Below are 24,324 nucleotides of genomic sequence, written 5' to 3'. Positions count from 1 at the left end.
CATCATCCTTTGTGTCACCTTCGCCTACGTGTTCTGGGTTCAAGTGAGATCCTTGCACAAACATCTATAATACCCATAAAGACTCAAATTCTGATATCAATAGCAAGGAAAGACTATTAAAACAAATATCTGCTTTTGATTAAAAGACAATTTAAATACTTACCTGAAAAGGTTCTTTTCTGCCTTTTTAGGTGATTTTGTTGAAAGAAACAGAAAAAGTTAAGGGTATACATGTAAAACTACATTTGAATGTGGAATATGTTATTGCAGGTCTATTAAGCCACACACTAATTGTGAATTTGAGTTTATTTGAATGAAAATTTGTGTGCATTTGTATTCAATAAAGAAAAAGATAATTTGCAGATCTGAAGGTGCGGTTCTTCCAGTTCAGGAACAAATCCTAAATTTAGTTTCTTTTCCTCCTTTATTCTTTGAGAGTAAAGGACGAGGTTAGTTTATTTGTTCCACTCCCTCGGCTGTGAGTGTGTGTTCCCTGGATATTCGCCACGACTACAACCATCGGGTATCTGGGAGCACATCACTACAGTCCAGCCGAGAGGGGTGGCAACATTACCATCTGCTTTTACAAATGGAAAAGTTCAGGGCTCACCTGCAGTTGGTCTTCCAGTGCAGCTGTGGCCCTGTCGCCGCTGCTTTCATCCACCACGACCACCATATGAGTGAGCGAATTCACTCGAACCTGCTCTTGCTCCAGGTCGTCCTGCAGTAGCTGGGAGCAAAACAGTACTGTGAGGATACTTGCAGCCTACCTCAATACCTGAGAATCCAATGAATGGAATCAAATGCAAGGCCCAGAGCCTCCGCACTCCAGAAGCTTCAGGTGTGCCGACACGTTATAAACAGCGACACTACTTACAGAAGACGTGACACAAATTTTTAAAAAGTTCTCTCTCATTTTCACGGTCAGCACTGTCTTTCGGGGTTAAACTGTGCTATAATTTGGCCTTATGACTGAGATGTCCTTTCTCAAAGTTTGTTTTCATTGTTGGATATAAGGGAGATCTGTTGCTTTAGACTAGATCCAAAGATTTATACACACATTTCCCAGATATGCTTTCAACTGGGTTAATCAAAGAGTCTCCGTATTATTCAATCACTGGTAACATTATACAGTGTAAATGCTGTTAAAAGCCACAATATATTTTGACTGCAGCCATGACCGGGGCGTAGCTAGGTGGGGCCACGGGGGCATGGGCCCCCACAGATTTAGTCCTGGCCCCCCTCTACTTTCGACCCACCACTCCCCCCCCCCCCCCCCCCGCCTGTGCTGGATGTCAGGACTCACAGCACAAATCAGTGAATGTGCTGGAGAAGACCAAGGCTGGCGGGGTTTGGGGACCCCCCCGCCAGCAAAGGTACCTGACGGCGGCAGTGGTGGTGGGGTGTCAAAATTGGCGTGGGAGGGTCAGCGGCTGGGGGAGGCGGGCTAAAATGTGCTCCCCCACCTTGGGCTCTGGACCCCCCCTCCCACCGAGGTCTGGCTACGCCCCCGGCCATGACAATGATGTTTTTACCTTGTGCTCTTCTACTTGGCGCTTTATGTCTTCTAGATCAGGGCCGAGAGGTTCTGACTCCATCCTGTTTATCCTTTCCTCGGTCTTGGACAGCCAGTCACTTAACTGCTTCAACTGCTGATTCTGAAGATCCATCAGGGCTTTGTGTAAGCTGAAAAACAAGGAAATGCCGTCGGTTACTGCATTTCTTGCTTTGCCATTTAAGACATGGCACTTTTATGTTTCTTCATGCTCTCCGGTTGCAATTAGAGCCTCTTCTCTAAAGTCAGACCTACAAAAGGCCAGATGCACCTTAAAGAGGTAAGTTGTGTTTTTGGGAAGTCAGCATGAACCTGTGCAGCGAGCCAAGCTGAGCGGAAAAACTTGGAAATTTGGACCTTGATCCAAACCGGACAAAATCCTGCTAGAGAACCTGGACCATATGGACAGCTGAAGTAATATAGGCGCCTGTAAGGGATGTGGCGCAGTTCCATTTTTCAGCGCGCCTACAAAAATGGCCTTTTTTTTTTTTTTGCTGAAAATGGACGTGCGGCAAAATAGAAATCAGCGTACGTCCATTTTGGGCCTGAGACCTTACCGCCACCCATTGACATAGCGGTAAGGTCTCAGGTGTTAACCGGGCGGTAATCATCAGCACGTACACTGCCATTCACCGCCCGCGTATCGGACGTACATCAAAATTAGAATTACCGCCCAGGGCACGCAGTAGCCGGGTGGTAGTTCTAATTTGACACATGTACGCACGTAGGAGCCTACGCGTTTTAGTACAAGGGCCCCATAGGGCCTGATATTCAGCCGGCGGCGATCAGCATTTTACTGACTGCCGCCGGCACTAAACCCGGAAATTCGATGCCAGGCATTGTCTGGGCAGTGGCATTGAATTTCCGGGTATTTAGAGCTGATATTCAGCACTTAGCTGACTATCCAGCTTATTTTCAAAGGAGATCGCCGGCCATCTTCCGAAACAAATCGGGAGATGGCCGGCCATCTCATGAAGCCGGCGAAAGTGGTATAATGGAAGCCGATTTTGGCCGGCTCCAACTGCTTTCCATCGCAGAGCCGGCCAAAGTTAAAGGGGGCGTTTCAGAAGGGTATGGGAGGCGGGACGGAGGCAGGATGGGGGCGTTAAGACATGTCCAGCTTCAGCTGATAATGGAAAAAAGAAAGCCGGCTCTGAGGAGCATTTTGTAGGCTTCACTTGGTCCATTTATTTTTAGGACCAATAAGTACATAAGTATTGGCATACTGGGAAAGACCAAACAAATCAAAGTAGGGTATACACAAAAAGTAGCACATAAGAGTTGTCTTGTTGGGCAGACTGGATGGAGCACTAATTGGCAATAATTAGAATTTACGTGCACAACTCGTTAAGCGTATTCTGTAACGTAGAATGCCTAAATTCTAATGTGCGGAGCCAGAAAGGGGTGTGGTTATAGGCATTTCATGGGCGTTCCAAAATGTTATGGAATATGCGCCTAAATCTACGCGCTGGCATTTACGCCACATTTCCCTTGGTGTGAACGGATGTGTGTAGTTTTAAGCGCTGTGATTTCAACTAAGTGTATTCTACATACCGTGTCTAAATATAGGCGCCGCTTACAGAATACGCTTAGGTGGAAGTTTATTTTGTGGGGAGTTTACAGGTGCCAAAATGGTTATTTTCAGTGCTGCTATGTAATAGAATAGGGTCATTTATGTACCGAACTGCCATTAGTTGCTTGGTAGCATTTATACCACCAGGCGTAAGTGCATCACCCAAATTTAGGTATGGGGGAGGGTCGATAGAGCTGGTAGCGCCCAGCATTCTCCCAGATATTCAATGCCGGGCTCTGTCTTCAGCAGTTAACCAGCTATGGGTTACCACACAAAGTTACTACTACTACTTATCATTTCTATAGCACTACTAGACGTATGCAGCATTGTACACTGGACATGAAGAGACAGTCCCTGCTCGACAGAGCTTACAATCTAATCAGGACAGACAAACAGGACAAATAAGGGATAAGGAGAAAGAGTAGCAAGATTCCAGAATTCCAAAGGGTAGCAAGATTCCATGCACAATCCCAAAGAGTAGCAAGATTCCATGCGGAATCCCAAAGAGTAGCAAGATTCCGAAATCCCAAAGGGTAGCAAGATTCCATGCAGAATCCCAAAGAGTAACAAGATTCCAGAATCCCAAAGGGTAGCAAGATTCCATGCAGAATCCCAAAGAATAACAAGATTCCAGAAACCCAAAGAGTAGCAAAATTCTACTACTTATCATTTCTATAGTGCTACTAGACGTATGCAACATTGTACAATGGACATGAAGAGACAGTCCCTGCTCGACAGAGCTTACAATCTAATCAGGACAGACAAACAGGACAAATAAGGGATAAGGAGAAAGAGTAGCAAGATTCCGGAATTCCAAAGGGTAGCAAGATTCAATGCACAATCCCAAAGAGTAGCAAGATTCCATGCGGAATCCCAAAGAGTAGCAAGATTCAATGCACAATCCCAAAGAGTAGCAAGATTCCATGCGGAATCCCAAAGAGTAGCAAGATTCCAAAATCCCAAAGGGTAGCAAGATTCCATGCAGAATCCAAAAGAATAACAAGATTCCAGAAACCCAAAGAGTAGCAAAATTCTACTACTTATCATTTCTATAGTGCTACTAGACGTATGCAACATTGTACAATGGACATGAAGAGACAGTCCCTGCTCGACAGAACTTACAATCGAATCAGGACAGACAAACAGGACAAATAAGGGAAAAGGACAAAGAGTAGCAAGATTTCGTTCAGAATCAAAGAAGAGTAGCAAGATTCCGGAATCCCAAAGAGTAGCAAAATTCTACTACTTATCATTACTATAGTGCTACTAGACGTACGCAGCACTGTACACTTGAACACAAAAGAGACAATCTAATTATGATAGACAAACAATTATTTTCTACTGCGGGATTTGGCACGCACCTAATTCAGAATTAGCACCAAGCTCACGTGCTATCCGGGCGGTACTGCCGATTTGGCGCATGCTGTATGCACATAGGCTCACACGTGCCTTTGTTAAAGGGCCCCTTAGTTAGAGAAAGAGAAGTAAGGCTGGTAGCTATGAAACGAAAAAAGCTGCACTAGAATAAGAAATGATAAATAAGACAATTACAGCTGATAGTTTGCTGGGCTGAGATGTCAAACAATGATCTAATCAGAAACACAAGATAAAGGATGTCATTAACCCCTCCGCGAAAAACTACACTGGCTCCCAATCAAAGAACGCATTGCTTTCAAAATCTGCACGGTGGTTCACAAAATTATCTACGGTGAAGCTCCTGGATACATGACAGAGCTGATCGACCTACCAACTAGAAACACATCCGAATCAACACGAACGTACCTAAATCTGCACTACCCAAGCTGCAAAGGACTCAAATACAAATCAACTTACGCGTCCAGTTTTTCCCTACATAAGCACACAACTGTGGAACGCATTACCAAAAGCCTTGAAAACGACGAACGACCACCTAAACTAACCTGTTTAAAAAGGCATACCCTACCGATCCAACGTAAATGCCTGATCTCTGCAACACAACAAAACTAAAGTACGTAATGGACATAACACAACTCTTCCGTTCTCCGATTCCCTAGTGTGGCTGGGCCACATGAACTTGATCTTACCACAACAACACTTTGTATTTGTTCACACCGGAGTCTCCAAACACCTCTCCGGTACTATGTAAGCCACATTGAGCCTACAAATAGGTGGGAAAATGTGAGATATAAATGTAACAAATAAATACATTTCATGGCAGCACCTGCCCTTCCTTCGATTCATCATTTTTATGGGTTGGTAGGTTTTTATAGCCCTCAAGATCAATCGACAAGTTACAGGAAGCAGCGCTCGCCTGAAACTTCCCAACAGAAATATAGAAAGCTCCACATGGTTATCGATGTGCTGTGATTATGTCCAGATATCCGACCAGCAGTGCGCAGACATGCCTGGGTTTCTCCTTCTTTCCCTCTCTGAACCACTAATAGACTCTACAAAGCTTAGCCATTTACATATCCTTCAGTGGTTTTTTTTTAAGCAGTTCACCAGGCATACCCGTAAAAATGTTCTGCTGTTAAAAAGAAGCTGTCACTTTTTATTTAAATTAAAAGGCAAATACTTCAACGCACCTCACCTTTTCAAGGTCTTAGAAGTGCTGGTTCACTGAAGTGTTCTCTAAATGATCAAACAGGGCGTACTTATGGAACCGGGTCTTGCGTGAAAGGTTTGCATGCATTAGTCGACGGCGACTCTCAGGTAAAGAGCGTCACCTAAGGTACATTTACTTCATTTCAAGTCATTTACACTTTAAATAGCTTTCTCTCTTATCACAGACTTTCAAACAGCAGAAACCAAGGCCAGATAATGAACCTCACAGTATGTGATTGAAGGTTACAGTCTCATGGGAAAGCCTAGGCAGCCAGCACTGCTGTAGGGGAAGGGAAGGGATCTGGGATGTAGCTTATGCTTTTTTTTTCCCAGTTGCGGCTCAACGCAAATTCCATTCAGGGATATGTCTATCTGCAGGTGATTCACAGTCTAAGGGGTTCTTTTACTGGGTGCGCTGAAAAATGGCCTGCGGAAGTGTAGGCACGTGTTTTGGCCGCGCGCAGAATAATTTTTCAGCGCACCTGTAAAAAAAATGCCTTTTAGGGGGGGGGGGGGCGAAAATGGATGTGCAGCAAAGTGAAAATTGGCGCACGTCCATTTTGGGTCTGAGACCTTACCGCCAGCCGTTGACTTAGCAGTAAGGTCTCACGCGTTAGCCAGGCGGTAATGGTCAATGCGTGTTCAAATGTCGATTACCACCCACATGCCAGAAAATAAAAATATATTCTGATGCGCGTAGTGGACGTGCATAAAAAATGAAATTACCACCCGGGCCACGTAGTAGCCAGGTGGTAACTCAGAACTGACGCGCATTGGGCGGACATAGGCACTTTCGCGGCTTAGTAGAAGGGCCCCTAAGTTTCCCGCTAAAATGAATTAGAGAAAATTTTTCTACACTCAACGTGTAATTGAACTCTGGAATTTGTTGCCAGAAAATGTGGTAAAGGCGGTTAGCTTAGCAGAGTTTAAAAAAAGGTTTGGGCATCTTCCTAAAGGAAAAGTCCATAGACCATTATTAAATTGGATTTGGGGAAAATATTTCTGGGATAAGCAGCACAAAATCTTTTATACTTTTTTTGGGATCTTGCCAGGTATTTCTGACCTGGATTGGCCACTGTTGGAAACAGGATGCTGGGCTTGATGGACCTTTGGTCTGTCCCAGTATGGCAATACTTATGTACTTATGAATGTTAAGGCAATTTGATAACTGCATGCATGTAGTCTTGCCTGTTAAATGCATGCATGAGCACTATGCATTATTCTATACAGTAGCATGTAAACGCATTAGTGCATATCTGCAAGGGGATGTATATGTGGGCAGATAGAAGAGGCATGGGAGTGTCTTCAATATGCTTATGAGATTTATAGGATTCTACAGTTCAAGTTCTTCATTGCCTGATATACCGCCTATCAAAAGTTCATATCTAAGTGGTTTACAATCCGTTACTAATAATTATATGTTATGCGCAGATCATGGGACATTGAGGCCATGAACAATTACACCTTCTTTTGAACCGGTGGGAAGTTTTTCGCCTGATATTCAGCACTAATTAACCAACCAGGGATGGCTCCTGGCCGGTTAAGTAGCCTTAACCAGCTAAGCCCTAAAATTCAGCGTGAGATGGATGGCTATCTCAACTGAATATTAGTGCTTGGTAGCTAGCCGGTCAGCCAGTTATTGCCAATAGTCATCGGCTGAGTGGCTAAGTTTACCGGCCAGATAGACTTGTATAAATACCCCCCCGGAAATTCAGTGTTGGTCATTGAATACGGCATTTGAATTTATGGGTTCGCTGCGAACCTCAGGAGTAAGCTGGGCTGCCTCTAACAGTCTGAATATTGTCCCCTTTGTGGCTAACTTTAGGAGTACCTTTGCCAATTTATGTTAATATTCTATACCATCATCTTGATGCGTAGACGCCATTAAAGAATTGGTGCTCAGTGTTAGTGCCCCCTACCTTACGGCACCCAGTTATAGAATTGCCCTCAAAGGGAAGTCAAAAATGGGTGCCAGAATAGATCAGTGCTACACATTATTCTATAAAGGGTGTGTGCCCACGCCCAACTCCAGACGTCAGACTTAAACCTGCTGAAACCAAGTTGGGCATGGAAACCCCCTTTCCCTCCCTAAGTTTCCCCTAATTGTACCTACCATACATGTACCTCATTCTACTACAATATCACTTTGTATTCATTTATACCATGTAATTGTTACGACCGGAATCGGCTAACGCCGTTATATGTAAGCCACATTGAGCCTGCAAAAAGGTGGGAAAATGTGGAGGAGTGGCCTAGTGCTTAGGGTGGTGGACTTTGGTCCTGAGGAACTGAGGAACTGATTTCGATTCCCACTTCAGGCACAGGCAGCTCCTTGTGACTCTGGGCAAGTCACTTAACCCTCCATTGCCCCATGTAAGCCGCATTGAGCCTGCCATGAGTGGGAAAGCGCGGGATACAAATGTAACAAAAAAAAAATATTCTATATCACTGCACGCAACTTTTTGGAATGCCCGTGAAGTGCTCATGCCCCTCCTGTGGCCATCAGGGGCGTAACTACGGGGGGGGGCACGGGGGCCTGGGCCCCTGCAAATTTCATCCAGGTCCCTGGTTTGGCTGGCAGGGGTCCCCAATACCCGCCAGCCGAAGTCTTCTTCAGCACCGGTCTCCAGCGCAGCTGCATTCACTGCCCTGCTCTTCTTGGTGCGCCTGCGCATACTGACGGCTCCTTTACTGAGAAAAGCGTCAGCGTGCACAGGAGGAGCAAAAAGAAAGAAAAGCAGGGCAGCGAACTTGGCTGCGCTGGAGACTGGCGCTGAAGAAGGCTTTTGCTGGCGGGGGTTGGGGTTCCCCGCCAGCAAAGGTATTTGTTTTAGCGGGGGAAGCGGCAAGGAGATGAGGTGAGGCGATGGGGGTGAGGCGGGAGGCGAGGCAGCACTCAAAATGTGCCCCCAACCTCGGGCTCTGGCCCCCTCCCACCATGCCCCCTTTTCAGTTGTGCACTGTGGGATTTGAGTGCCCAGCGTTATAAATTAGGGCGCTTCTACCCCGCAAGGTCCCATTAGAGTTCCATGCACTTTACAATCCTCAGGAAACCGGGCAAACCCCGGGAACATACAGAATTAAAAATAAAAAAGTACAGAAAATAGGCAAAATGATGAAATGTTGTGACAGCTCGTAAAACAATTCATACAGATGAGTTTTCAGTGTCCTTCGAAAAGAGGAATAATAAGGAATATGGTGAATCTTTAATGGCAGCAAATTCCACCATCGAGGGCACCGATGGGAAAATATACCATTGAAACTAGTTTTGTAAATGGCTTTCTTTGGTTTGGAGGTCTTGAAAGCAGGGACAATCTATCTTTTAAGGCCGAGTTTCTAAATGCTAAATAGAGGAGTGTGGTAGCCGTGTTAGTCCACTCTTAAGGTTATCAATAGAAATCAAACAAAATAAAACATGGAAAAGAAAATAAGATGATACCTTTTTTATTGGACATAACTTAATACATTTCTTGATTAGCTTTCGAAGGTTGCCCTTCTTCCTCAGATCGGAAATAAGCAAATGTGCTGGCTGATAGTGTATATAAGTGAAAACATTCAAGCATTACTATGACAGTAAAATAGATACTATTGGACATTCTACATGGAATGTTGCTACTTTTGGAGATTCTACATGGAATGTTGCTATTATTGGAGATTCTACATGGAATGTTGCTATTCCACTAGCAACATTCCATGTAGAAGGCTGCGCAGGCTTCTGTTTCTGTGAGTCTGACGTGCAGGACGTCAGACTCACAGAAGCAGAAGCCTGCGCGGCCACATTGGTGATCTACAAGGGCCGACTTCTACATGGAATGTTGCTAGTGGAATAGCAACATTCCATGTAGAATCTATAGAAATCAAACAAAATAAAACATGGAAAAGACAATAAGATGATACCTTTTTTATTGGACATAACTTAATACATTTCTTGATTAGCTTTCGAAGGTTGCCCTTCGAAATGCTAAATGAATTAGATGTGCCAAATATAACAGCGAAAAACCATAAAGGTAGAGAAAACTCATAGTGCACAACTTCAAAATAATTCGGGCCTTCACTGGAAGCCATCAGGAGTGGAGTAGCTGATTCATTTCTAGTCAAACTACAAATCAAATGTGCAGCTGTATTTTGCAGTGTTTTGAAGTTTTGTTTTTTTTTAATCAATCTAACATAGCTATTTTTACAATAATCAATACGGGACAGGGCTAAAGCCTGATCAACCAATCTAAAAGCCGAGAATCTGAAACAGGATATAACCCTTCTCAGCCTCCACAGAATATAAACATAACCTTAATTGTCGGTAGTACAATGTGTGACTGAAATGTAAGAGGCTCGTCAAATGTAACCCCAAGAATTTTAAGTTGAGTTTCTAGTTGAAACAAAATAAAACAACGATTCCTGTAAATGATGAGGGGAACTAAACAAATGAAACATTTTTGGGGCCGTACACCCCTAGTATCTCCGTCTTATTCCCAACAGCCCCAGAGTATCTCTGTTGGGATGTCCTATTTCCTTCCTTTCACTGGAGCTGACTCATGGGTTATCTCTCATATATAAACTCCTTTTCAGAGTCTCTGCATGAACATTTTGCCCTGTTTCCAGGTTCAGTCTTTTAGGTGATATCCTGCCTTCTCTTCCCCCCTCCACCTTGCCACAGTCTTTACATAACAGAGTAGCTTTATGTGGCTCACTGGCATAACATAGTAACATAGTAGATGACGGCAGAAAAAGACCTGCACGGTCCATCCAGTCTGCCCAACAAGATAAACTCATATGTGTATACCTTACCTTGATTTGTACCTGCCTTATTCAGGGCACAGACCGTACAAGTCTGCCCAGCAGGATTCCCCGCCTCCCAACCACCAGTCCCGCCTCCCATCACCGGCTCTGGCACAGACCGTATAAGTCTGCCCTCCACTATCTTCGCCCCCCAACCACCAACCCCTCTTCCCCCCACCTGCTCCGCCACCCAATTTTGGCTAAGCTTCTGAGGATCCATCCCTACTGCACAGGATTCCTTTATGCATATCCCACGCATGTTTGAATTCCGTTACCGTTTTTCTCCACCACCTCCCGCGGGAGGGCATTCCAAGCATCCACCACCCTCTCCGTGAAAAAATACTTCCTGACATCTTTTTTGAGTCTGCCCCCCTTCAATCTCATTTCATGTCCTCTCTGGCATAAGTACATAAGTATTGCCATACTGGGAAAGACCAAAGATCCATCGAGCCCAGCATCCTGTTTCCAACAGTGGCCAATCCTGGTCACAAATACCCGGCAAGGTCCCAAAAATGTACAAAACAGTTTATACTGCTTATCCTAGAAATAGTGGATTTTCCCCAACTCCATTTAATAACGGTCTATGGACTTTTCCTTTAAGAAGCCGTCCAAATGTTTTGTAAACTCCGCTGGCATCCAGAATTTGCTTCACAATAGGCTCTTGTCCATCAACTAAATTGGGAGGGGAGTAGGGTGTTTCTTTAACCTTGGCATGGATGTCAACGGTATTGCTTCAAGGAGGCGATGTGGAATCCTGAGTGAATCTGAACTGTTGATGGGAGCTGTACGTTGAAAGTTATTGGACTTATTTGTTTCTCTATAATGAAGGCTTACAGAAACCTATGACATGGTTTTGCCTTTTATCCTCAAATAGTTACGTGCTGGGTTAAGGCCAATACTTTATGTCCCATCTAAAACATGTGGGCTGCTCTCCATGGACAATCTTCCAGGACTTGTTACTCTTTATTCCTTCTGGATTCTTTCTTATTTGAACCTGTCTCTCCTGACCTTATCCAGTGCGGCCAGGACGATAGCTCTGTTGGATAGAAATATAGACTAAAACCATAGTTAACCCTAACAGGGGTCTCCTGTGTTGATGAGTGCAAACTGTCAATTGTAACAATGAGATCCAATCACTCTCGTTGATGTGACGGTAACAACTGAGGGAAGCTTTAGTGCTGACTTACCCGCTCCGCCTGATCAGTTCATCTGCGAGTGGAAAGCTGATGACAGATGTAACTGTGTTTCCAGGACTCTGATTAATTCGTGTCACAAGTGTGATGTGAATTAGATTACTCAATCAGATACTATCTGTTTTGTCATTTTAAAGGCTTAAAGGAGTCCTTTTGCTGGAATAAAGTGCATCATTTAAGATGAAGACTCTACCAGGAGTGGGATCAATCATGTAGAAAACTTGAGATGATGATAATTCGCAATAAAGTCCATGCGTACCCATGTCCATGACATTGCTGGGGCTAGCACGAAAACTAGAAGTCTGTGTAGTTTGCTTAAAACAGCAATAAAAATAGAGATTTGAAAAACAGTCTTGTTATTCTGACACACAGTCGTGTACGACCTGATATAAATTCATAATTCTGCATTCCTTCTGGACCAGCAGATTACTTGACTACTCATCATGATTGCCCTTCACACCATAAAATGGGCTGCAAGTCGTGGCACGTTTTCAAATCTCCAGCTGTAAGTTTACTCCAGGAACGTGAATTGCGCCATTATGATCTAGGCATTGGTTATGCCCTGATAGCCCCCTTCCCTATTTTCATTTTGGACCCCTGAAATATCACTTGCTACTACTACTACTTAGCATTTCTATAGCGCTGCCAGGGTTACGCAGCAGCGCTGTACAAGTTTAAACATTGGGAAGGACAGTCCCTGCTCAAGAGAGCTTACAATCTCCTGCCTCCTCTCTAATTCTTGTCATCAGATATGTGGTTCCGGTGCTCACTGTAAAATTTCGGTGGTATTAGAACTGGTTCTACATTATCTGTCTTTGTTCCCGTCACCTTTCCTGGATAGAACATCAGCCGTCTTGTTTTGTGGTTGGGGTCCGTAAGCCAATATCCCCCGGGTTCTATATAGTGCGACCCGAGTTGCATGTGCAACTTAATTAGCTTAGCAAGCCAATCAGCACTGATAATTGAACTTAACCAGCAATTATTAACACTAATTGGCATTAATTAGAATTTACGCGCACAAATGTCTAAGTGTAAAGTGATGTGCATAAATTCTAAGACACAGATCTGAAAAGGGGAAGTGGCCATGGACGTTCCTAGATTTTATAAGCACTGTTATAGAATATGCTCGTTCTGCGTGCAATTTAGGCGGTGGCTTTTACACCAGGTTTTCATTGGTGCAAACGGCCGTGACTAAATACAATCAAAGAAAATGGGGGTTGGGTGTATTCTATAAACTATGCCTAGATTTAGGCATATTCTATAAACCACGCTTACATCCTGGTGTGGGTTATAGAATACACCTAGGCATAGGGTTACCATATGCCTGGATTTACCCAGACATATTTAGGACCAGCAACAGGAAAGATGCATGCAGGGCAGCGCTCCGGGCAGGAAAAAGGGGGCTCTTTCCTGCCCCGAAGAGGTCACTAGACCACCAGGGCAGTAGTAAGGGGAGGGGGGCAACGGGGTATGTGACAGGGGGAGGGGAAAATGTGACAGGGGGCGGAGTGAGGGTGTGACAGGGGGCGGGGTGGGGTGTGTGGTGGGGGTGGGGCGGGGCGGGGCGTGTGTCCTCCTTTTTGGGGGACAAAATATGGTAACCCTACCTAGGCATATTTTTTGGTGCTGATTGTTTAGGAGTGATATACAGAATCTTGCCCTATATGGTTAAAATGAGAAAAAAAATTGATATGAGTGGCAGTCTTCAGATTGTCTAAATTATTAATAGAGATCAAAAAGTATTCCACCCCTCAAACACTGCCTCAAGGCCAACTATCTCTGTCCCACAATGGATAATTCCACTGAGTTTAATTTAGGAAAGTTAAGAACATAGCCAGAGGGGGTCCCTTGGAGCCGTCCACTGCTGTTTTAGGTGTCTCAATTAATCCAGATGGTCTCAAGCAACAGTACTCATGTTGATTCTGTCTCTAACCATTCAAAGTTCTGCTGTATTTCTAGTAATCTCTTTGGGTTGTGGTGAAATGTATATTTCGAGTAGTCGCAGGTACTAGTTAGGCATTGTCAAGGCCTCTTAAAGCATAATATCTTTAAAGCTTTAATATCCAAGAAGTATAACCTCCGCACACCAGAACACACCTAAAACCTATTTTCTGAAATTTACTTTATTGAATAAATGTAGCTCATTTACCTGAGTGTGGAGTCCCCCAGGGATCCCCTCTCTCACCAACACTATTCAACCTAATGATGATACCTCTAGCCAAACTACTAGCCAATCAAAACCTCAACCCCTACATTTATGCAGATGACGTCACAATTTACACCCCTTTCACACATGACCTAAATGAAATCACCAACGAGATCAACCAAAGCCTCCAAATAATGCACACCTGGGCAGATGCATTCCAACTAAAACTTAACGCAGAAAAAACACAATGCCTTGTACTCACCTCACAACATAACACAAAAAACTTCACCACCATAATCACACCATACTGCTCCCTTCCGGTCTCACAAAACTTGAAAATTCTTGGAGTCACTATTGATTGAAACCTCACTCTTGATACCCACGTGAAAAACACGACGAAAAAGATGTTCTCCTCCATGTGGAAACTCAAAAGAGTAAAACCTTTCTTCCTGAGATACATCTTCCGTACCCTGGTACAATCAATGGTAATAAGTCATCTGGACTACTGCAATGCACTGTACGCCGGGTGCAAAGAACAGCCAATCAAAAAACTCCAAACTGCCCAGAATACGGCCGCCAGACTCATATTTGGAAAAACTAAATAGGAAAGTGCAAAATCCCTAAGAGAGAAACTCCACTGGCTTCCACTTAAGGAACGCATTGCGTTCAAGATCTGCACGATTGTACACAAAATCATTCATGCAGACGCCCCAATCTACATGCTAAACCTGGTGGACCTACCTTCCAGAAACACCACAAGATCATCCCGCAAATTTCTCAGCTTGCACTACCCCAGCTGCAAAGGACTTAAATACAAGCTGATGCACGCCACTACCTTCTCTTACATGAGCCCGCAGTTATGGAATGCATTACCTACAGACTTGAAAGCAATCAACGAAACAACTATCTTTCGAAAATCTCTGAGGACATTCTCCAACAAGGCTTACAATGAGAACCAATAGCTTCACTAGGTCACCTCACCAACCCACTCAATTATGAACGCCCACCTCTATACTACCCTAATCACTCTCTTCCCTTCCTTGATCGCTACACATTACTAACTGTATCTGATATCATGAAATGACAATGTTAACAAATCTATGTAAGCCACATTGAGCCTGCAAATAGGTGGGGGAATGTGGGATACAAATGCAATAAAATAAATAAATAAAGTTTGTAGATCTTCAGAAGTTGTTGCCCCAAGAGGCATTGTGGTCCTGAGAGCTGTATCATGGGGTGGGTATGGAATTCTGAAGAAAGAGAGCTTTCTTGGAGTGGTGGGAGAGTGATCAGGGAGATGAAAGAAGTTCGGAGATGGGGTGCTGGGTCTGTGCGATATCATGAGAGAACGAATGAATGAGGTAAAAAGATAGGTTTTCTTCAGGGGAGCAGGAACATGTGCATCTGGACAAGATGGCGCATATCCAATTTGTAGAGACAGAGAGGTCAAGAAAAGGCACACACAAGCCCAGGAAGGGTGAGGTAAAGGGACCAATAGGGACAGAGCTGGAGACCAGGAAGTAGAGGTGGTCGTACAGGGCAGTCCTTGATTGGAGAGAAAGGTCATACTCTAGTTGACCCATCAGGACAGAGGTAGTAGGGCTAATCAGGAAATGACTATAGGTAGACAAAGGAACAAAGGAGCCAAGCCTGGCTGACAAAGGAAGGAGATCTTTGCAGGAGAATAGACCACTAGTAACAGACTTTATACATATAAGCAAGGGAGGCTGCGGTAGACGTGAGACTACATTTCACATGATGCACTGCTCATATATCTTTGCAGTGAGTGACTACAGCAGTGAAAATCCTTAGAACAACAGTAAAGACACGCTATAAAACTAGTGTAAGGCTGCCGGGGATGGGGGGGGGGGGGGGGGGGGGAGAACAGGCATTGTAAGGGCAATCTTCAAAAGCCACTTCCCTTTGTAAATGGCTATTCACATTGGTCAAGGGGCTTTCTGAACATTACTCACCTGATATACAGGTAGGTGCAGGCACATCATTCCACAAGTGTAAACCTTTACCCCCCTTTTCGGGGAGATGTTGTTGCACCCCACATCAACATCTCTCCTCCTTGGTGTCCTGGCATCTGACCACCCGTCACTGAACTCCGTCCCTCCCTGGTATACCTTAAAGGCATCCCCAGCACCTGCAGCGATTCAATTATTGCTGCCTGCACCAGCCCTACAGGATTCAATCGACCGGGACCCGCCCTCGCTTTCATCATTTCCTGTCTGGCAGGACCCGGCCAATGGAAGCCTGCAGGATTGGTACAGACAGCAATAAGTGAATTACTGCAGAAGCTGGGGACACCTGTAAGGTACACCAGGGAGGGACGGGGTTCACTGATAGGTGGGCACATGCCAGGATGCTGCAGAGGAGGAGAGATGTTGATGTAGGGTAGGTGAAAAAATCTATAATTTATAAAATATCTCTGGGAGGAGGGGGGGTGCTGTGGACTACCGTGCCGTGGACTTAGCTCTGGGGCCATCCAAAATACTAGCTCTGGCTACGCCACTGCTAACAGAGTAGCTGGATTTACACAATCTCAGAGCATAAGTACATAAGTAATGCCATACTGGGAAAAGACCAAGGGTCCATCGAGCCCAGCATCCTGTCCACGACAGCGGCCAATCCAGGCCAAGGGCACCTGGCAAGCTTCCCAAACGTACAAACATTCTATACATTTTATTCCTGGGATTTTGGATTTTTCCAAGTCCGTTTAGTAGCGGTTTATGGACTTGTCCTTTAGGAAACCGTCCAACCCCTTTTTAAACTCTGCTAAGCTAACCGCCTTCACCACATTTTCCGGCAATGAATTCCAGAGTTTAATTACACGTTGGGTGAAGAAAAATTTTCTACGATTTGTTTTAAATTTACTACACTGTAGTTTAATCGCATGCCCCCTAGTCCTAGTATTTTTGGAAAGCGTGAACAGACGCTTCACATCCACCTGTTCCACTCCACTCATTATTTTATATACCTCTATCATGTCTCCCCTCAGCCGTCTCTTCTCCAAGCTGAATAGCCCTAGCCTCCTTAGTCTTTCTTCATAGGGAAGTCGTCCCATCCCCGCTATCATTTTAGTCGCCCTTCGCTGCACCTTTTCCAATTCTACTATATCTTTCTTGAGATGCAGCGACCAGAATTGAACACAATACTCAAGGTGCGGTCGCACCATGGAGCGATACAACGGCATTATAACATCCTCACACCTGTTTTCCATACCTTTCCTAATAATACCCAACATTCTATTCGCTTTCCTAGCCGCAGCAGCACACTGAGCAGAAGGTTTCAGCGTATTATCGACGACGACACCCAGATCCCTTTCTTGGTCCGTAACTCCTAACGTGGAACCTTGCATGACGTAGCTATAATTCGGGTTCTTTTTGTAATAGAGTAATATTGAACACCGTATACTTTGCTCATTATCTGTGCTGGGTAACCGGAGCCATATTACATGTTTGAAACAAATTGCTGACACTTGATAATGTCATTCCCTCCGTATTTAAGTGTTTTAATTATGTGTTTCCAGAACTTTCCAGACTAGGGAAATAAGAAAATGCGTAATACTTTTTATCAGAGAATAAAACAAAATGAGATTTTATTATTTTTTTGTATTTGTTATTTTGACATGCTAAAACAACAGAAAACAAGAAAATGAAAAACACAAACCCTAGATTTAAAACAATAAAAACAAACAAACAAATCTTTGGTGAACTTGAACAAAATCAAGAATGTATGTGTTATTGTATGTGAAATGGTGTTTTTACAGAGTACAAGAGTCTTTCCGATAGAAGCATCACACAAAGAAAGTTGTTATTGAGATGTGTTACAGTCATAACGTGTTGTGTGTCCCTTAGCATATGTTAAATGGCAATATTGTGTACTATATTACTGTAAGAAATGCTAAAATTAGCTACCTCGGGATACCTTCCTTTGTGGGTGGGTTTATTGAGAATAAGAAGAGAGATCTTGGTAAAGTGCTTTTAAAACGGAGGTGAACTTGCCAGTTTTTGCTTGCCTTGGTAGAAATGCACAGGAATGTGACTGATTGAACATTGTTACATTGCAGGAGGGGGATGGGCCCCACGGCTCTGCCTGCATGCAAATAGGAGCAGACAAGACAGACTGCTGGGAGTATTTCTACACATTTCAAGGGAGTTAATTCAGTAAAGGGAATAAAGCTCGTGGGTTAAATGATGCACACACACTGAGTGGAGATAGCTGGATCAGAATAAGGGAATTAAAAAATCTGTTCCCCATGAATTCAAGGGAGGAGGAAAATGGTGGCCTTCTTAGAGTGCTGTGAGGAGATTTAAGGAATTCATTTTGGTTATACAGCTTGTCTTCTGCAGAGCCATTCCTGATATTGCAGAGATGTTGTCTTAACCTCTATCGGATGTCAGATAGCCCTCTAGTGGAGAAACCCTGGTACTGGTGGTCAGTGGTGTAATTGCCACCCAGGATGAAGCACCTTCTCCTTCCCGTGTTCTCTAAGCAGTACTCCTTGAGGCTCTCCTGAAGACAAGAAGAACAACAGCTTTTTGGAGCATCCCAGGCCAGAATAAAATGGCCTGTGGAGGCACTATCAGTTCCTAGGGCCAAGAAGAGCAAAGGTAGCCCCCTCTAGTGGAAAACCCAGTTACTGGTAGTTGCAGAGCCCTAACCAGCCATTCTCTCTTGGACCAATTTTTAAGGCAGTTTCTGGGTACCTCAAGCTGTACGTTACAGGCCTAATGCTCCTTGGAAGGAAAGGTGGCATCATCTTTCCATGAGCAACAGTTTGTTAATGCAAATTATGTTATTAATTTTGCATAAGTGAAATGGGACTTGATATACCACTTTTCTGTGGTATTTTCCAACTCCATTCAAAGCGATGTACTAAGTGACTTGCGCAGAGTCACAAGGAGCTGCAGTGGGAATGGAACTCAGTTTCCCAGGATCAAAGTCCGCTGCACTAACCATTAGGCTTCTCTGCCACTGGCTGCTTTCATGCATATGCATGCTTTGCTTTTTCTTATCAATTTGCTTGTGTTCATTCATTGTTTTGTCAGTTAAGACATTATTTTAACGAGATAAAACGGGAGGATTACTATTTTTGCATAGTGGAGGAACCTCAAGACCTTTGTCATCTTAACCTCCAGAGGGAAGCAGAAACACAGTAACTTCTTACTTGCAAACCAAGGCTGTTGCACTTCAGTTGGCAATAAAAATATCTTGAATTAATTAAACAACCATGACAAATAGGGATATACACACAGGAATGAAGAGTCCTGGGCTCAATCACAGCCATTAATCTAGAAAGACACTAGTCAATAAGAAAAATGTTTCCAGCAGTTAGACGTGGCAGGAAGAACTAATTTATCTTTTAAAAAAAAAGGTGATTAGTGGGATGCCTTGGAGATCAGTTCTGGGTCTGACTCTACTCAGCAGCTTTGTGAATGATATTGTGGAGGAGGTAACATGACACCTTCTCGAATCCTTCTTCTGAACTCTTACTGTTTTGGGGGATTTCTTTTACATAGACCTGGCGGCTTATTTTGCTATTATTTTTATTATAATAATCGTTGCTCGACTCCAAGGATTCCTTTTTCTACTTACACTATTTCCTTTTCATATGTACCGTATTTTTTGGACAATAAGACGCACCAGACCATAAGACGCACCTAGGTTTTAGAGGAGGGAAATAGGAAAAAAAAAATTTGGACTATAAGATGCACCTTTTTCCTCCTCTACAACCTAGGTGCTCCGGTGCGTCTTGTCCGAATGTCTCCCGTTTCCAGGGTCCGTCCGTCTCCCTCCCGAGTTCCGGGATCCCCAGCCCGCCCTCCCTCCGAGATCGCCCGCCCTCTCTCCAAGATCCCCTTCTCTCCCTCTGAGTTCTAAGTAATTTTACCTAGTCGGGGCAGCAGCAGAAGCGAAAACCATGCAGCCTCGGCACGTTACTCTTCCCTGTTCTGTTTTTCTCAGCTCTGGTCCCGCCCACTGACGGCGGGACCAGAGCTGAGAAAAACAGAACAGGGAAGAGTAACGTGCCGAAGCTGCATGGTTTTCGCTTCTGCTGCTGCCCCGACTACGTAAAATTACTTAGAACTCAGAAGGAGGGAGGGAAGGGGATCTTGGAGCTCGGGAGGGCGGGCGGGAGGGAAGGGGATCTCGGAGGGAGGGTGGGCGATCTCGGAACTCGGAGGGAGGGCAGGCTGGGGATCCCGGAAGTCGAATTTCTCTATGTTCGGACTATAAGACGCACCCCCCATTTTCCTCCCAAATTTGGGGGGAAAAAGTGCGTCTTATAGTCCGAAAAATACAGTACATCTTGATGCCAGTTTATAAAATTCCCTTTTTGGGTATATTAAGAAATGCACCCAGTATATTTCAACGATAAGGTAAGAATCTATAAGCCTATATTTCAGACATTGAACATAGAGCAAGTGACTTTTGGTTAGTCATAATGTAGCGGAGCTGTTTTTTCAGGTGCGGTTCCTACACTGTGGAATTTTTTTCCTCAGGGTTTGAAGGCGATTCTGTTCTATTGGAGTTTTATGTACCGCTCATTTTCAATAAGGGATTCATAGCAGTTTATGTTACAAGAAAAGGAAGCTCTATAATAGAGCGATGTAACATCTCAAAAGAATGAACAATAGAAAGAAAGATCAGTTACGAGTAATCTAAAACTGTTAACGTAATCCCCAAATCCAAGCAACCTTCTACTATTTGCGACAGCTACGTTGCCTCTCTCCTTACATCGAGGAGGTAAATCTTATCCCAGTTGTGCATGTCACAGTAACATCAAGACTGGATTACTGCAATGCACTATACAATGGTCTGACTACAAAGGGCCTGCACCAGCTCCAGTTGATTCAGAATGCAGCAGCAAGACTCATAGAAGGTTGCAAGCGACGTGACCACATCATACCATTTTTGCAAAAACTTCATTGGCTTCCAGTACAATACAGAGCTAAATTTAAAACTCAAGGCCCTGAAAGGAAATCGCCCAGAGTATCTGAAGAATAGGATGATCCTCCACACACCGCCAAGGACACTAAGGTCCTCCCAAGGACTCACTAACTACACCCTCTCCAAAAGACATTATACGATGTGATACCCGCAAGCGAGCCTTCTCCGGAGTAGCCCCCACACTCTGGAATGCATTGCCTGAAATGCTCCGTTTAACACAAGACTATCTCTACTTCAGGAAGCAGGTGAAAGCTTGGTTCTTCAACCAAGCCTTTAATGGAAGAAGTAACTAACTTGATAGTCTCACTCACACACACAAGGAGTGACTCAGGCTGCACATACTGCAGTGGGACATGTTTATCCACTCCTACCCTAGCTGAGATGGCATTTAACTATTTCTCCGACCTCATGTGCAACTTTCTTTAAATCAGTCACCTTACTTTCTAACTCTTCCTACTTTCTTACCCTTCTATATGTTACATCTTTGCTTTACCCTTCACTATCACCTATAACGCTCTATTACGTATTGTGTTGACATTGTAAATAGTATACCATGCCATACTTTGTATTGATTTGAATATTTTTACTGCTGTAATTGTCTATTGCTCATGTTTGATTTATTCTTATTGCACACCGCCTTGAGTGAATTCCTTCAAAAAGGCGGTAAATAAATCCTAACAAATAAATACATAAATAAATAAAATAAATCACAAGCTATTAATCGAACAGATAAGTCACTGACGATGGATTATATGCAATTTCATCACCTCCTGGAAACACGGGTCTGTGTTGGGGCTGCTGCTTTTTAACATATTTATAAATGATCTAGAGATGGGAGTAACTAGTGAGGTAATTACATTTTCTGGTGACACAAAGTTATTGAAAGGTGTTAAATCGTAAGAGGATTGTGAAAAATTACAAGAGGACCTTACGAGACTGGAAGACTGGGCATCTAAATGGCAGATGACGTTTAATGTGAACAAGTGCAAAGTGATGCATAAGGGAAAGAGGAACCTGAATTATAGCTACGTCATGCAAGGTTCCACGTTAGGAGTCACGGACCAAGAAAGGGATCTAGGTGTCGTCGTTGATGATACGTTGAAACCTTCTGCTCAGTGTCCTGCTGCGGCAAAGAAAGCAAATAGAATGTTAGGTATTATTAGGAAAGGAATGGAAAACAAAAATGAGGTTATAATGCCTTTGTATCGCTCCATGGTGAGACCGCACCTCGAATATTGTGTTCAATTCTGGTCACCACATCTCAAAAAAGATATGGTGGAATTAGAAAAGGCGCAGAGAAGGGCAACAAAAATGATAAAGGGGATGGAACAACTTCCATATGAGGAAAGGCTAAAGTGACTAGGGCACTTCAGCTTGGGGAAAAGACGGCTTAGGTGTGATATTATAGAGGTCTATAAAATAATGAGTGGAGTGGAATGGGTGGATGTCAATCGCTTGTTACTCTTTCCAAAAATACTAGGACTAGGGGGCACACAATGAAGCTACAACGTAGTAAATTTAAAACAAATTGTAGAAAATATTTCTTCACTCAGTGTGTAATTAAAATCTGGAATTCGTTGCTGGAGAATGTTAGCTTAGTGGGGTTTTAAAAAGGTTTGGATGGCTTCCTAAAGGAAAACTCTATGGAGTGGAGGAGTGGCCTAGTGGTTAAGGTGGTGGACTTTGGTTCTGAGGAACTGAGTTCAATTCCCAGCACAGGCAGCTCCTTGTGACTCTGGGCAAGTCACTTAACCCTCCATTGCCCGCCGCATTGAGCCTACCATGAGTGGGAAAGCACAGGGTACAAATGTAAAAAAAAAAAAAAAAAGTCCATAGACCATTATTAAAATGGACTATGTGGAAAATCCATTGCTTATTTCTAGGATGAGCAGCATAAAACATATTGTACTGTTTTGGGATCTTACCAGGTATTTGTGACCTGGATTGGCCACTGTTGGAAACAGGATGCTGGGCTTGATGGACCTTAGTCTGTCCCAGTATGGCAATACTTAATTTTGTTTGGAGTCCTTGGGGATTAAGGGGTTGCTATGGAGTTGTTCAATTTTAATTTTATTCTATTTGATTAGATTTCTAGTTTATTGTTAAAATGCATTTTGTTATATGAACCTTTTTAACTGTGAGGTTTGTGAATTCTGTGACTCACTTTGTACATTCCAAGGTGTGAAAAGGAGCTATAGAAGTTTTTCAATTAAATTATATAAAATGCAATATCTTGCATGAAAGATAAATCTGAAATTGGCAAAACATCTTGGTATTTCAAGGAATTAATCAATCGTTTTAAGAAAAAGCCCCAGAAGCTGTTTTTGATAAGAAATGTGTCTCCTAAGCAAACCATGTGATGACAAGGTCCAAAACAGTTTTTCAATTAAAACTTCACATGTCAGATGAAATGAAAAAGTTTTGTAGATTTGTTCCCTAGGCTAGAACTTGTATCCCTAATATAGATGATAGTATATATCTCTTTAAGTGTGTGCGTGCGTATTGAACAGAATTTTGTTTGAAGAAATGTTGCAGAGGGTTGGTCTCATCCAGTCCATGGTGTACAGCTGCTCTTAAAAACTTTTCCTGAGCTTGGTTTAGGTGAACCACTTCAACTTGTCCACAATCCAGTGGAGTAGGGGCTGATCCCTCCCTATTAGATTGTAAGCTCTTTGAGCAGGGACTGTATTTCTTCTATGTTTGTGCAGCGCTGCGTGCGCCTTGTAGCGCTATAGAAATGCTAAATAGTAGTAGTAGTAGGGGCCTTGGGGGTCTGGATACGGGGGTCCCCAACCTTCTCCAGTGCTGATCTCTGCACACTGTCTGCCCTGCTTCCCCTCATGTTGCATGCATGCTTAGTGTGTCCCAATCTTCCTAGCGTGCCTTTGTGACCAGCAGCTGATGTAGGGGCTGATCCCTCCTTAATCTACTGTGATGCCATCAAAATTCTTCACCAATTGATTCCCAATATTCCCCCACTATAGCTTTTCCTCTCAGCTGGACTTAGGTTCTGGCCATTTCCTTGATTCTGAGGTGGCTGGATACGGACTTCGTTTTGCAGAAGGTAACAATTCTTTCCAAGCAACTGAACTGTAATTTGATTTTCTTTGTTTGCTATGACTGCTAAATTAAAGAACAGTTGGATTAAGAATCGAGCATCAGTTGGTAAAATTGTTGCTTGGGAATGGTTTAACTGACTGTTGAAGATTTGTGACCTCGCCTAGCGTAAAACAGCACAAAGACAGTCTTTTTGTTGTCCTAAATTAACCAGATAGTTATTCGGGCAACATCACTGAATATCAGCAATGCCCAGGCAACTCCCAGCTATGCCCTGGCCCTGCCCCCGGAACCACCCTGGTATTGCCCAGCAAAGTGTTGCAGTTGTGCGCATGGGTTTTAAACAGCAGTGAGGACAGGAACCACAGGGCGGCATCTGTCTGGGAGGCTGATTCCCCCTGAGCTGCTGCTGCACAGCCATCGGCCGGGAATCGCGCCTCAGTGGAGGACTCCACGGGATGCTTGAGCCCAGCCAATTCTG

The 24,324-nt window shown here is 43.8% G+C and overlaps 1 protein-coding gene across 1 annotated transcript in view; it reads right to left on the bottom strand.

Annotated features, from left to right (window-relative positions):
• The window catches only part of DMD (dystrophin), a 2,615,032-nt gene that overhangs the window by 1,645,163 nt on the left and 945,545 nt on the right, over positions 1 to 24,324 (bottom strand). The window contains exons 12-13 of the mRNA XM_030202363.1: positions 1,536 to 1,686; positions 611 to 730 (exon numbers count right to left, since the gene is read on the bottom strand). Coding sequence (XP_030058223.1) covers positions 611 to 730; positions 1,536 to 1,686 — 271 coding nt within the window. The remainder of the gene's footprint in view (positions 1 to 610; positions 731 to 1,535; positions 1,687 to 24,324) is intronic.

Source organism: Microcaecilia unicolor, chromosome 4 (assembly GCF_901765095.1).
Source record: "Microcaecilia unicolor chromosome 4, aMicUni1.1, whole genome shotgun sequence".
In the NCBI taxonomy this organism is placed as follows: domain Eukaryota; kingdom Metazoa; phylum Chordata; class Amphibia; order Gymnophiona; family Siphonopidae; genus Microcaecilia; species Microcaecilia unicolor.
This window is presented reverse-complemented; position numbering and strand designations above follow the sequence as displayed.